We start from the raw sequence: 15,302 nt of genomic DNA, 5'->3' as shown, positions 1-15,302 counted from the left end.
GGTCATGCTAATCCTTCTTGCCATATCATCTTATCAAGGTTTCCAATTCAGGCAGTTTTCTTTACATTCTCTCTGTGATTACTTCCAAGACATTTTTCAACATGAGGATGTAGCCTGTATTTTTTTTCCCAGATGCACCACGGTGCAGTTAGCTACAATGAAATTTTTTTTTTGACAAACAAGGCAAATCAATGGATCTGTACAGAAAAGTACTCCAACTTTTAATAAAATCATCTGTTAACAACAAGCTTTATATGAGTATCATATATGTCTGATTAATTAATAGAAATGTTAAGTATTCTCTCACAGAGAATCATTGGGAGTCCCATTGCTGCTGAAGGTAGTTGATGAAAACTGTCTTGATGATAAGAAGGCTTAGTCTTTTTTTTTTTAATAATTAATTCCTACATTAAATTTTTGTGGGATATATAGGCCCTTCTGAAGTACTTTGGAGGCACAGTGCTTGCTATGGTCAAGCAAATTGTTGGCTTATTTTTACTTTATTTGCAGGGAATATAGTTGATTAGAACATTACATCTGAATTTCCAGAGTCTGGAGCCAATAGAATTAAGTTTCAAGTTCATGGTGTTACAAATAGGTGTCAGAGCTCACCTAACACCATATAAGAGAGGCTGTATGAGTTTTAGATACACTGTGGACTTACAGCTTGCGTGGAAGTCAGTGGAACTGAAGAATCTAAGTAACCTGGGAAACTTCACCTGTATATGTGATGACGATTGACAGAGACATGGACTCTATGGGTTGCATGCATGAAGCCATTTATTGATACACCTAGCTGAGTTTATATACATTTTCATTATATAACAGGTAATATTGCCAAGTACATTGCTTAAGTCATGCCTCACACTAACTAACACAGGTATGTGCTGTCTTATCTAAGTTCTGCTTGCTAAACACGTATTGTACCAAGCACATTGCTGTCTCTTGCATTCCTTTCTCAAAGTTCTGCTTTCGGTTGCCAAGGCTTGTGGCCTACTAATGCTAACATGTCCATTTCTGTCATGACCTGAACAGTGCTCCCAGCTCAGCTCTCTAGGTGTACTCCCACATCTCCCCCTTCCTGTTCCACCAGCAGGATTTTCTTTGTAGATTTATCAATCAGTCTCTGCACACATTGCAATACACAAGGCAAGCACATCATTATAAGCAACAAGATGGTTAAAATATAAATTCTTGTTTTAACTAAATGCTTAAGCCAGCCAGTAAGCCCCCATCCTCCAAGCATATGTCCAAGCCAATCACCATCATCCACCACCTTCAATTTGGCTAGTGTCTCAAAGGGCCTATCTGTTAGCACGAATAGACAAAGAGTTGTCAGAAAGGTTCATGCAGCACAAGCCTTCAAAATCCTCACAACCATGTCTATGAGCTAGAAGCAAAATATCTATTGCAGCCCTATTTTGAAGGGTGGCATGCCTTACACTGTCAACATCTCTTAATAAGCCTGTTAAAGCAGAGCTAGTAGCATTAATTTGTTTTGCAACCCAACAGCCAAGGTTATTCAAAGTTTTCAATGCATGTGCTGTGCCTGTGGATGGAATAATTGAGGCAAACACTCGGGCTCCGAAGTTCCAGGATTCGACATTGTCATCACAGTCTGGGCTATATGTGTGTGTGCTACGTTTCGCTCGCACCAGCTTATGCAGAGATGGTAAGCTGTCCCGAAAAGAGTGAAACATGGTCAGTCAGCCAAAAGTACAAGGGCCTCCTATAGCCCTTCCTGGTATTCCTTTCTGGACTCTATTTCCACATACCAAAATATATTGTCCATCAAACTAATAGAAACAACTCCAGGTGTAATGGGCTGAGGCATGGTATGATTACACCAGGCAGAAGCATTGGCATAGATTCCTGTGCCTGAAATATCGAGGCCAAATTTTTGGTTAGCAAAAGGCTCAGTGATATGATTTAAAAAGAAGCATGCAAAGGCCTGCATGGATCCAAAAATATCCAGTTCCTGGGGCGGCAGGGAAAGGGTAAAAAAGTCAAGAAACCTTATTTACTCCTAACCGTCTATCATTAGCAAAGTATCACTCAGCTGGCCTATTATTCTTTTTGCGATATGCATCATTGCACCACCATACCAGCTCAATTCGACCTGGAGTGACACAGTCCATGTGCATTGTTTTAATATATAAAGCATCCTATTCACTTTTTCCCAAAGGTATGGCAATTAAACAAGTCTGGAAAGGATCACAGGGGGAAGTCATAGACAGGCACAATGTAGATTCATTTAAGGCTTGAGCTAGTGTAAGCCACACATTATGTTCTGGAAGGGGTGGCATTGCTGCCACGTCCCCTTTGCCAAGAATCCACAGCCATAGAAGGGCTAACATTGGAATTGTCCACATCTCGTTCTAATTATAACTTGCCAATCCCACAATTCAACAATTAAGTTATCTTTTGTTTGATGATATATAGCAATAGCTAAAGCATATTGGTCTGTAGATTTCATTCTTCGCAAAAATCCTGGTAAATCCAATTCCCATCTTTCTGGAGGACCAGAAAGATGCTGTTGGAGAACCTCGGGTCCTAATTGTTCTCTAACAAATGCAAATGGAGTAAATGATCTGCAAATCTCACAAAAGCAACAATAACATAAAATGCCAACAACATGTGCAATTTTATGAGCAGTTTGTACCTTACAACGTAAGCAAACAACTGTCACTACTCAGCGACAGCTAAAATTATGTGACTGACACCGTGCTATTCTTTCTATATGACTTTATGCCTGGATATGTACATATTGCAATGCTTGTGTTATATCATCAACATCATTACCGCTGAACTGCAGCAGTGACAGGTTAAGCACTCTGTTAGTCCTCTCAACCTGTCTTCTGGTTGCTTCTGGGTCTTCCAGCTTGCTTTAAGAAGGGCCGAACCAGCTGTCTCTGGAACGAGTTGATCTTGCTGCTCACGAATTGGTGAGAGGTCAATGAGTCATCCCAGGTCAGGCAGAGGCTGGTTTGGGTGGTTTTGGGCTCTCAATGGTTCTGGATTCAGCAGTCTGAGAGAGCAGAGGTGAGGGCGAAGCAGGTGAAGTGTCAGGGTGACCGGGATCCTCAGGAGAGGTGTCCAAGGGTTCTCTGAATGGTCTCACATTCTTGACTGGAATCCACCTTGGGCCAGCTTCTGTTGAGACACAAGCAAATCCTCTTTCCCGTGTGACAAGGGGATAAGGTCCCATAATTTTACCTGTTTCTGGGTCCTTTAAAAGGAATGGAGCTTTCTGTTTAACCTCTAACTTGGAGTTGTTGCCAAAGTGCCTCACAACTGGATGGTTAGGATCCATAAGTGAGCAATTTAGGAAGCTAAAACCATACAGTGCTTTCTGCAATCGCTCTGCTGGGGTAGCATGCCCCATTCCCCCTTTCTGTTGCAACAAAAGACGCTTCAGTGAAGCGTGAGCTCTTTTGATTATGGCTTGTCCTGTGGGGGAATGAGGAATCCCCGTTTTGTGGGTTACCCCCCAGAGGGCAAGGAAATTTCTGACCCTCTGGGAAATGTATGCTGGGCCATTATCAGTTTTGATTTGTGAGGGGATTCCCAGGATCACAAAGGCACTTGCAAAGTGATGGACAATGTCCTTTGCTGATTCTCCTGTGTGACAGGATGCAAACAAAGCACCTGAAAAAGTATCAATGGAAGAATGAATGTACTTAAGTCTGCCAAACTCAGGGAAATGAGTAACATCTGATTGCCAGATCTGAAGTCTCTCGAGCCCTCTAGGGTTAACACATCCCACAAGGGAGGTGAAGGAGTGTCTTTGGCAGTCTGGGCACACAGCCACAATACTAGCAGCTTGGCGTGTGCTCAAGCCAAAGGTGCGGGCGAGCGCAGCAGCATTTTGGTGAAAAAATGAGCGACTGAGTTTGGCCTGGGAAATGCAGTCTAGGAGTTGAACAGGTAAGGGAAGTAAATTAGCTTGGCGGTTCCCCTCTGCAATAAAACCAGGTAAAGTGGTGTGAGACCTAACAGGCATCACAAAGTAGGGATGGTCTCAAGTATCTAAAAGAAAAACAAGTTGTAACCACTGAAACAGCTCCTTGTTGGGCACATCTATTAGTACAGGAGCCTCAGCTCTCTCCACAAGTCCTGCAACATAAGCAGAATGTGTTATTAAGTTAAAAGGGGTGACAAATCACTGAAAAGCTCGTACAAAAGCTGCTAATTCAGGAATCTGAGGTGAACCTGATACAGTAGTGACATCTGAATCCCATCGATCGAGATCGGTGTTCCACCATAGTAGCACTGACTTGTGGGTGCGACCGGATCGATCGGTAAAAACAGTTAAAGCCTGCAATGGGACTTCACTTTTCTTGGGTCGTGTTAGAAGATTAAAGCTGGTTGCTACAAGCTTGTGCTTTGGGGGATGTGTAGAAAGTCGTCCAGAAAAGTCAGTAAGGGCTATTTGAAAAACTTCAGACTGTTGCAACAGCCACTGCAAATAAAAGGTAGTAACAGGCAAACAGATTAAACAAAAATCCACACCTGCAAGTGTGGCAAGTCTCTGTCTAGCTTTTACAATGAGCATAGCAAACATTTCATGTTGTGTGCTTATAGTTTTAGACATCTGATGTGACAAAAAAATCCACTCAATGATCAGCAAGGGGTCAGGCACTTTAGGATCCCACTGGAATATCAAAGCATGAAGTTGCCTAGCCGGATTCAGAATGATTAAGGTAAAGGGCAACTCAGGGGCCCATCAGGCTGCTTGCCGATTTGAAATAGCATCAGCTACTATTTGCAATGCCTGGCAGGCTTCTGATGTGAGTTGGCGAGGTGATAGGCAATCTGGTTCCCTTTTTAGCAGATCAAACAAAGGGCTCAGGTCAGCATTTGAAATTCTTAACAAGGAACGAACCCAATTAATTGAACCCAAAAGTTTTTGAGCATCATGCAAGGTACGAATGTCTGTGTGAATTTGCAAAGGCTGAGCAGAAATACTCTGGGTCCTAATGCACCAGCCAAGGTATTTTCAAGGAGGTTGAGACTGGATTTTTTCAGGAGAAACACAAAGCCCTGCTTGGGTTACAGCATGAGTGACAAGGGCTAGGGCTTCCTTCATGATCTCCTGATTTTCTGCTGCAACAAGGATGTCATCCATGTAGTGATATAACAAGGCAGCAGGCATTTTCTCGCGAATGGGGCTGAGGAGCCTTGCAACAAACCACTGGCAAATAGATGGTGAGCATTTCATTCTTTGGGGCAAAACCACTCAGTCATATCTTTGCAATGGTGCTTGCATGTTGATGCTAGGTACAGAGAAGGCAAATTGAGGTGCATCCTCAGGATGTAATGGAATGTCAAAAAAGCAGTCTTTTAAGTCAATGACTGTCAAATGCCAATTTCAAGGGATCATAGTAGGGGAGGGGAGACTAGGCTGCAGGGCTGCCATGTCTTCAATGGCATTGTTAATTTTTCAGAGATCCTGAAGCAAGCGCCTCTTGCCAGTTTGTTTTTTAACAGCAAACACAAGTGAGTTCCAGGGACTCGTAGAGGGGACTATATGTCCCTTTTGAAATTGTTCCTGAACAAGCTCAGTAAGCGTGCGTAATTTAGGAAGTGGAAGGGGCCATTGATACACCCAACAAGGTGTTTCAGTTTTCCAGTTTAATTTCAGGGTGTCAGGTGCCGCAGTGGCCCGCTATTAAAAGTCAGCCTATTGAGAAAGCACATCTCGTCCCCACAACACCACGGGCATGGACAAAACAAACGGCTTTACAGAGGCTATGTGACCTTCAGGTCCTATCACACAAACTAGATGGAGAATTTGGTAACTGCGACTGCTCCCCCCAGTCCCAGTGAGGTTTTGGGGTACCTCTGTGAGGGGCCAAGTTGGAGCCACTTGGCTTGAGAGACAACACTCACATCTCTCCTGTATCTAAGATACCAGTGAGTGTCACCTGTTATCCCTGTAGTGACAGGGTACACTTGCAAGTGGGATGTTTCTCAGAAATTTCTTGCACCCATAATACTTGTGGGGTTCCTGTGGAACCAAATCCTCCCACCCTCGTATCACACTCTGCAGAAAGGGGTGACAAATTGTGTGAAAAGGGAATCAATTGTGCAGTGCGTGTACCTTGAGGAACAGCACAGGGTGGAAAGGGAGTCCAAGCCATAGTTTTTATTTCCCCAACAGAGTCTGAGTCTATAACTCCTGGTGAAACAAAAAGCCCTGAAAGGGTAGTTGAAGACCTCGGTATCAGTAGAGCACTTACCTGGGGCCCTGATGGGGCAGAAATTCCTGTAGGGTGTAAATGAACAGAAGAGTCAAGTAACGTTACTGTTATTGAGGTTGCCAGGTCCAGTCTGGTGCTCCCTGCAGTTGCTGGGTGAAGACTTGACGCTGTCCTCTGCTGGACATTCTCAACGGCTGCACTTGTGGGGCTGGCATCTGTGGTGGCTGAATCTGCATCGGCGGCTGAGGTATTTGTGTCGGTGTGCGGCGCTGGCCCACGCTCTGGCTTCCCTAGATCAGACGACCTTCAGAATCATACTTGGAACGACACTGATTAGCAAAATGACGACCTTTGCGGCACCATGGACATATATCGGGCTTTTGGCTTAGCTCTCTTCCGAGCAAGGCAGTCTTTTTTAAGGTGGCCTGGCTTGCCACAGCCATAGCAAACTGCTGAACTTCCGAAAGTGCCTTTGGCTGCCGCAAAAGCTGCAGCCATGGCCTCATATCGATGTTCTATTGTCCCAATTTGGTTGCATGCTTCAACCATTTCAACAAGACTTGGTTCTTGGTTAGGCAGGGACCTAAGGAGTTTTTTACAGTCTGTGTTTGCATTTTCAACAGCAAGTTTTAAAAGCAGAATTTCACAGGCATCTGCATTATTGATTTGGTGTTCTAATGCTTGTTTAAGGCAATCAATGAACTGCATGTAGGGCTCTTGGGGCCCCTGGACAATGGTTGTGAATGCTTTCTGAGGTGTTTTGGCATCTGGCACCTTAAGAAAGGCTTGGCGAGCTGCATCTTGAGCTCCATCAAGGGCTTCTTTTGGGCAATCTCGCGCCTGAATAGCAGGATCTGTATATGGTCCCATTCCCATAAGCTGTCTGATTGTGAGGGAGGCCAGGGCCTGACCAGCGTGGCCCATGTAAGTTATAAGCAGGTCTTGCAAACCTTTTTCCCGCTCTTTCTCCCATAAGCTGTATTGCCTGGGAGATAACAGCAGCTGGGCAAGAGTTTTTAAATCATATGGAGTCATTGTGTGGGCAGCAAACACAAAGTCTAGCAAGCAAATGCAGTGAGCCAATACCATGCGCTGTAGCTGCTCGTTGGAGCTTTTTAATTTCTGAGAAGGATAGCTGTTCCCAACAGGCAGTTCTCCATCGCATTCCCTTATATATTACCGGAACTCCGATTCTTTCAGCAATTTCAAAGTCTCCCTCTTTTAGTGCTTGTTGTTTTAACTGCACCCAGTTGTCATGAGGGTCGGGGGGATATAAATCAAGTTCTTTGTCAGGATCAAAGGGATCCTCCTCCGGACCATCTTGATCACTTTCCTCACTGTCAGCAGCAGCAGCAAAAACCCTCACGGAGCGTGGAGGGCCCCCCTCCCTTCTCCCCCCAATAGCTGGTGCAGGGGCTGTGGGTAGCGCTTGCTGCGGCATGGGAGACAGAGATACAGTCTCTTCAGTTAAGGAGTTATTAGATTCCGCTGCAAAGGAGGGAGAAGCGGCAGTTTGTTTAGCTTTAGCAGCAGTCCCTTCAGTTTTTAAAGAGCACTGAGAATCTGCTGTAGAAGAACAGGCATTCCCTGTATCTTGGGAGTTTTCTTGAGCCTTTAAGGTCTCAAAAGTCACCCTCCACAAGGGTAGCATTTCTGCAGCCGCTTTATTTGCCTTGGTAACAAAATCCCATAGCTTAACTCCTGCTTTGTCCCACAGATCTGATGTAAAGATTGTGGACTCAGTGACTCCTGGAATCTCCACTGTTACCCAACATAATAAAGCTTTTAAATCATGCGAAGGCAAAGTTTTACCATGCAGTCGCAACAGCCTGTACATAAGCTTAAAAATGCTTTTTTCCTGGGCAGACATTCCCTGACCCATCGTCCCCTGCACCTCCAAAATCCCAGAGTCTTAGCTCACCTCCTGTTTCCCAGAGGGGTTCCTTTTGCCAGCCAGCGTTCCTTCTTTCAGCAGCACTTTGTTCTGCAGGGCTCGTTGTCTGCCGCTCAGCTGGGCGATTGTCACTCCATCACACAGGGGCACCATTTGATGAGGATTGACAGAGAGACATGGACTCCATGGGTTGCATGCATGAAGCTCTTTATTGATACACCTAGCTGAGTTTATATACGTTTTCATTATATAACAAGTAATATTGCCAAGTACATTGCTTAAGTCATGCCTCACACTAACACAGGGATGTGCTGTCTTATCTAAGTTCTGCTTGCTAAGCACGTATCGTACCAAGCACATCGCTGTCTCTTGCATTCCTTTCTCAAAGTTCTGCTTTCAGTTGCCAAGGCTAGCAGCCTACTAATGCTAACATGTCCATTTCTGTCATGAGCTGAACAGTGCTCCCAGCTCAGCTCTCTAGCTGTATTCCCACATATATGTACTTATATGCACACACACACTTTTATATATATATATATATATATATAATATTTATATGTATGTGTGTGTGTGTTGGGGTTGAGATCAAATGCAAAGCAAAAATCTACATGTAAAAAAGTAAATATACCGACAGTGGGAAGCCCACTGATGCAGTGTTACAGTGTTGAGCTCTGCAGTCTTATGAAGGAGTGTTTGAGATCCCTTAAAAAAATCTTTGGCAGGGGTATGAGCAAAAGTCAGATTTAATATTAAGTGACAAAACACAACAAATTCATTGGCAAGATTCACTCTACTACTTACAGGACATTAAAGGCACAATTAAGGAAAACAAGCAACAACAAAACCAAACAAAATCCAGGCATTCAAAACAGAAATTAACCCATAACTACCTAGGGGTATGTGTGTGTGTGTGTGCGTGTATGAGTTTAGGTGCATGTGGCAAAAGACAGTGAGGCCAAGGATAAAAAGGCATATAGCCTAAAACCTGAACAGCACTCAAACTTAACAGTACTTTAATTTATACCTTAAGCCTAAGAATTTGACACTGGAAAAACACTTAATTATACCTAAAAATTTCTAACTTCATCTTAACAATTTAACAGAGGAAAAACACTTAACAGCATTTAACCTAACTTACACTTCAAAGCTATACTTAGCAACTCAGCAGAACAACACCTAACTGAGCTTATAACTTATGTTTAACAACTTAGCAGCATTTAAGTAAGTTTATAACTATAATTTAGCCTTACTTACAGGCCTAACTCACTTAGATATCCAAGGTACTTAAGCATCTAAGAAAGCAGTGTTTCTCTTAGATTTGTTATAGCATATGCACAGGGGCATAGACAGGAAGAGTCGGTGCAAGCAAGGTACCTGTGAGAAATTTCCCTTGGAGATCAGTGAAATACTCACTTTGGATGCCTCTGCATCTCCTGATGGTGAAGGATTTGCCCTTGAGGAGTGAGGATATATATTGGCCCAGGACACATCATTGCTCAGTGGTCCTCCAAGTGTAGCAAACCTGAGGGTTTGCTGGCTCTGAGAGGCGTTCCCCCCAGAAGGAGATTGCTGCTTGCAGGACACAGCTCCCAGAGAGCTCAAAGGGTCTTACTTTGGACTACTGTTTATAGGGTCACAACGATGTTTCATCCAGCTACAGTTTGGGTCAGCACTTTCTTTGAAAGTGTGAGAACAGGAATGTTATGCCATTCGGGCAAGAAAAAAATCTTTTCCAAGGCTGGTCAAAAGGAAAACAGGAGCTTATTAGACAACAGCAGTTCCTGGGAGCAAGGCAGTGTTTCTGATAAGCTGGGGAAAAGCTGAGCCCAGGTGCTGTTTTCAAGGCCTAACAAGCATTTCTCAGATCACACTGCAGCCTGGAAAGGAGGAAGGGAAATGCACCACCACATGCAGGGGGTGGTTTTTTTTCTCTCCTTTTTGTGTCTCCCTTTGCCACACAATCTCCCTTTTATTTAATTTCATTACAGATAAACAGTCACCTTCTGATTGGTCCCCAGGGCCTCTGCTAATTTTGTAACACCCAAAACCTGTGTGAAGCATTCCATGCATGTGATTGTTTTCAATCACAGTAAGACAAGCACTCAAACAGTGGATTTTCCACCAAGATAGTTTTTTTCACAGCATCCTCAGCAAACACACAAATTAGCAGGGCCTTTAGGGCTAATCTCTTGTTCTGATCTTGGGTAGGATGCCAGGTGTTTGGCACCATTCCCACAGTGTTCATATGTTAACTTAAAAATGGTATAGAAGTGTGGATTTTTACTTCTGTGTATTTAGTGAATAAAATTTTTGACAGTATTTCTGGGAAGACTTAAGCAGATAAAATAGAAATAAGGAAGGTGACAATCTTGTGAAATCAAAAATTCCAATTAACTGTTTCCTTAAAACTGTGAAATGTCTAATAAAGCGGGGGGGAGTGGGGGTGGGGGGGGGAGGAAATAGCAGCAGCAATCATTACTGTGGTGAAATTAGCCTGCTGTTTAACAGGAGGTCTAAGAATATCAGAGGAAAAGACAACACTTTCAGTGCTCTAGTCTTGAGGACTTGTTACGAAAATACATACAATTCATTAAAACAAAGCTACCCAGGCTGCGAAGTCTTTCTTGCTGTCCAGTGTCATCTGTAAGCACTGTTAAGACTTTGTGCAGAACTGTATTTTAATCCTTATGTAAAATTAGAAGAAAAGTCTTCAAATTAAGTTCTTGTGAAGTGTAAGATCTCCCTAATGTTAAACCAATGCCATTTAGAAAGTGGAATCACCAGAATACAGTAAAGCAATAGTTGAGCTTGTATTTAGAGGCAATTATGGGTTTTGCAAAGATAGTAATTTGATAATTTTGTTCTTAGATACACTACCATTCAACATTTAGTTTCCCTCACATTTTTCAAGTTCTCTTTGGAGTCACTGAAGGATTTATAGGAAATAAATGATTTGAGAAATATCTTGTGTGACTTTATTGTGTAGTCCAATCTTGACAATCAGTAAGATGCACTTCCCAGTGTAATAGCAGTTGAAACTTACAGTGGCAGGAATCAGAAAACATATGCATGTGGATCCCTGTAGCTAGGCAAGTAATCTATTTGCCTGGCTGCCGTGTTTGTATTACTTGAATTTTGTTTACAATGAGTCATGTCCAAACTATTGTTGAAGTAAGTTAATGTCTTATGTAAGACTGATATAACCTTATTTTAAACACACTCTATTAGACAGAAGGTGTAATTTTACTGTATTGAGTGGTCATCTCTGTATCCTTATTTTTGGAAGCATTAGTTCTCCACACTGTAAGTCTTGCATTCTGATGGCTGTCTTTGCAGATATTTGCTGATGGAAAGCAGTTTAAATGTGCAACACCACATCATGGGCATTTATGCCAGATACTTTTGTAAGTATATTTACAAAAGCTAACAGAATCTATTCTATGAAAATGGAATCTTTCTTACTTACCTCTTTACACAAACATCAATAAGGCTGTTTAAGTTTAAATAAAGATGACAGAAAAAGAGGCTCTCCAGGAGTGAAGCCGGATATTTTGCATTACAGCAATCAGAAAACTCTCGGGCATAATTGTCAAGAAAACCGTCACAAGGATAATAGGTGAATTTGCTTCAAAATCTATGGAGTTTTCTTTCATTCTCACAGAATTAAACTGAATAAATCTGCTACAAACAAAACCTTGTATTTGATTTAACTACAGACAAATAAGTGCCAATGTTTTTACCTGACTGAGTAAAAAACAGTGTTAAAATCAATTCTTGATATTTTATATAAGGCTACAGTTCCTTTGCTCGCTCCTTCCTTCCTTCCTTCCTTCCTTCCTTCCTTCCTTCCTTCCTCCTTTCTTTTCTTTCCTTTTCCTTCCTTCCTTCCCTCCCTCCCTTCCTCACTTATGGCTGCCAGTATAAAAGTCCCTTCTGGGCTTTGCCTCAGCACTTTCTAGTGAAGATCTAATTTTCTCTGGAATTCCCTTAAAACTATTCATTAGAACACTGGAATCTGGAGCTGGAGGGTGTTAATTCCTGTGAGGGCAACAATTTTCAGTCACAATTAAAAAGTTCATCCCCCACGCCATATGGCCTGACCAAAGCACACCCCATACAGTCTTACTTCTGACCCCTCTCCTTGTGGGGTGAGGATGAAGTAAGTGGCCTCACTGGATTATGTTGTCTCGTTGGAGATACTGGAGCAGGGACTCAAATGCCACAGGAGCGGGGCCACTTGATACTTTGCTTGGAAAACTGAAGGATGGATTTGTTTGGGAAGCAGAGTAGAGGGAGAAGAGCTAGACAACATACCTTGCCTGCATGGAGTTTAGTCAAATGCTTTGCCAGATAGTTGGGGTATTTACTAAGCCTCCAATTAATTAAGGCAAACATATTTGGGACTAAAAGTGCAGACTGTAACAAGTGACAAAATGTAAAACTATGCAAAGTTGTTAGTTGTGCTATAAAAATAACACAACTTGTTTTCAGAGATTTTACTTGGCATTTTAATCAAAAATGGCTAAAATTTTCATATTCCCTGTGAAGAAGTCAGATATTAATAGAAAACTAATAATTTAGTAATACAGTAATAAATATACAGTCCTAAGAGTAGTGATGAGTCTTTCCATGCCTACATAGTAATTTCTATTGTTCTCAACATATGATGTAATATACCTTAAAATTCTATAGGTTTGTTTTAATTAACTGCTTAAAAGAGTAGAAATTATGAGTTATTTGTTTAAAGAAGTTGATTTTTACATCCCAGTATCTGCTTACTCCATATTGCTGTGGTGTTTTACACTTGCCTTCTAGTAACTGCAGATTTCTTTGGAATTTTCGTGTTTGTGTTTATCCAACATGATGAGCTCGGAGGGAAATTTGTGTGTATTGAAGTTGGTGTATATGTTCAATAATAAATGGATGTTAATAGAGAAATAATTTGCTGTGGGAATGAATTATTAAGACATCGTTTGGTCAAACCTTCTCTCTGCCCAAGTAATCTGAATCATATTTTTACCAATATACCAGGAGGAATAAAAGATACAAGCTAAATCAGTCACAAGAGGAATGTGAACTAGATTTCAATTTTCCAAATTGTAATTCAAGGCACTGGGTAAGCAAGCATAAAGAACTGCCAAGATGCTGCCTCATGCTTTGTGTGAGGTTGGAAGGTCATCAGATGATGACTGTTGGGGCACATTTTGTTCACTGTTCTTGTCTTACCGTCCTTGGGGGAAGACAGCTCATATAACATGATGACAAGAGTGGGCTGTGGTGTGAGAATTTAACTCCTCACCCTTTTCACTCCTGCACTATGTAAGTTTTTAGCACATTTTCTGTTTCTTTATCACCTGATTGGCTTTTGCCTTCTGACTGTATGACCATATTCTGTATAAGGTGCTGTGCACATCACTGCCCCTTGGGTTCTAATTTGCCCTGGCTATGCTGCCCATGAAGCTGGCAAAGTTATAGCTATGCAGGGTAGGTTGAGGACCATCAGCATCCCATAGAGTAGGGTGGATGGGTAGAGTCTGGCATCACAGACCTCATTTTTGAAATAATTTTACAGTCCACCAAGGACACATATCACCTCAGAAGTGAAAGAAAATATATCTTCAGATAGGTAATGAGAGTGCAAGGTCTATGCTATTACGTGCCATTATCTTTTTTGGTCTACTACCTTCTTGGTAGTGCATATTCAAAAAAACCCTCATAAATATCTTGAGAGAGCTAGATGTAGTGAGTTACGACCCTGTCAGCTGCCATATGACTGGAATCCAAGGTTTCCCTGGTCCAGGGTTGAGTGCTCAAAAATTTGACCTTAATATGAAAGACCTCTAAAGGCAGTTGATTTTTTCATCCTGCATAAATAATGACACTTTAAAGTAGGAATTAGGTTTGGGGCCTAAATCCATTAAAATAGACCCATACAAGAGAAAATGTTTTAGGTACACCTCTTTCCTTGTCATTTGGGCTTGCCTGGTTCAACCATCACGCTGTGATAGCTGCTGCCCATCTGGACTGGGGACTGTTGCTCTCAGTGTAGCTCTGGATAATTTAATATTTAAGATTAGGCTAACGCTAAAGTTCATTTCTGACCTCAATCTTAGAAAAGTTTGGACAGAAAAAGATGAAAGATGGAGGCCCAAGAGAAACCTTGCAGCATACTCAGCCCCATGCAGCTGCTTACTCACACCCTAGCACTGAGATGGAAGAAAGGATCAGAAGAGTAATAGTGAAAAAACTCATGAGTTGAGATAAAAGACAGTTTAACAGGGAAGGCAAAAGCCACACACGTAAGCAAAGCAAAACAAGGAATTCATTGATCACTTCCCATGTTCAGCCATCCCCAAGAAAGCACATGTGACTTGGGAAGACAGATGCCACAACCCTGAATGTGTCCCCGTCCTCCTTCTTCCCCTCCTTCTTCTTGCTCAGCAACTGCAAAACATCCCTGTATTATCAACCCTGTGTTCAGCAGAAATCCAGAACAGAACCTTGTATTAGCTACTGTGAAAAAATCTATCCCAGTCAAAACCAGGACAGCACATTACTGCAAATCCCAGGAGAGCTCACCAGGTATTTTCCAAAATGCCTGTTGGGGTCTGCTATATAACTTGAAATTTCAAAGGAAAATAGACATTGATAAAATTGATGCCAGCTAAAATGTCCCTGAACATAGGAGGAAATTACTGCATAGCTGTCCCCTGCAAGTCACAGTAACCAGGCAGAGCACTGCAGTTTGCCTCGCACAAGAAGGGTGTCTATAGCTCCTGTCAGCAGAGTGATTGACTTTCCCTGCCAGTGGCTCTGTTGAAATTGATACAGCTCATGCTTCACTGCTGCATGTGAATCTCTGCACTGTGAATCTCTGAACTACTGCTAAATAAGCAGACCATGGCTTCAGACGTAGCAGTAACTAATCCACCAATAATTGACTTGTAAAAATAATTTGGCCTGAAAAAAGTAATCTTGCTCAGATATCAGTTGTGTTATAAATTGTAATTAGCTGAGCATATGGTTATTTTGCTAGATTAGAGATAAGATTTCTTTATTTTGAAAATGTGAAGGTTTGTACATGAAGCTATTATCAGATCCAAATTCCAAGTCTATTCCTCTTAACAGTACTTTTCATTTGGGGATACAATGTGCTTCCTAACTGTTTCTAAGTCCACAGGAACACACAGACTTCTGTCAGAAAC

At 42.1% G+C, this 15,302-nt stretch overlaps 1 protein-coding gene across 2 annotated transcripts; it reads right to left on the bottom strand.

The window, feature by feature from the left end:
• Window positions 1–773: 773 nt before the first annotated feature.
• Window positions 774–10,098, bottom strand: LOC136287225 (endogenous retrovirus group K member 8 Gag polyprotein-like). Of its 2 annotated transcripts, none has more exons than XR_010720120.1 (4): window positions 9,511–10,098; window positions 8,125–8,321; window positions 6,243–6,493; window positions 774–3,153 (listed from the first exon to the last, which is right to left on the bottom strand). XR_010720120.1 is itself a non-coding variant. In XM_066179735.1 (4 exons), exon 3 carries the CDS (start codon window positions 7,290–7,292, stop codon window positions 6,537–6,539), a length of 756 nt encoding a protein of 251 aa, XP_066035832.1. In that variant the 5' UTR covers window positions 7,293–7,691; window positions 8,125–8,321; window positions 9,511–10,098; the 3' UTR covers window positions 774–3,153; window positions 6,243–6,536. The 2 variants fall into 2 exon arrangements, 1 of the variants encoding a protein (XP_066035832.1); XM_066179735.1 differs by having other exon boundaries at window positions 6,243–7,691.
• Window positions 10,099–15,302: the final 5,204 nt, after the last annotated feature.

The sequence above is a fragment of the Chamaea fasciata genome, unplaced genomic scaffold (genome assembly GCF_029207755.1).
Source record: "Chamaea fasciata isolate MVZ Bird 193981 ecotype frontalis unplaced genomic scaffold, bChaFas1.0.hap1 SCAF_3, whole genome shotgun sequence".
Lineage (NCBI taxonomy): Eukaryota > Metazoa > Chordata > Aves > Passeriformes > Sylviidae > Chamaea > Chamaea fasciata.
The sequence above is the reverse complement of the archived record's forward strand: the minus strand, read 5'-3'. Positions and strand labels throughout refer to the sequence as shown.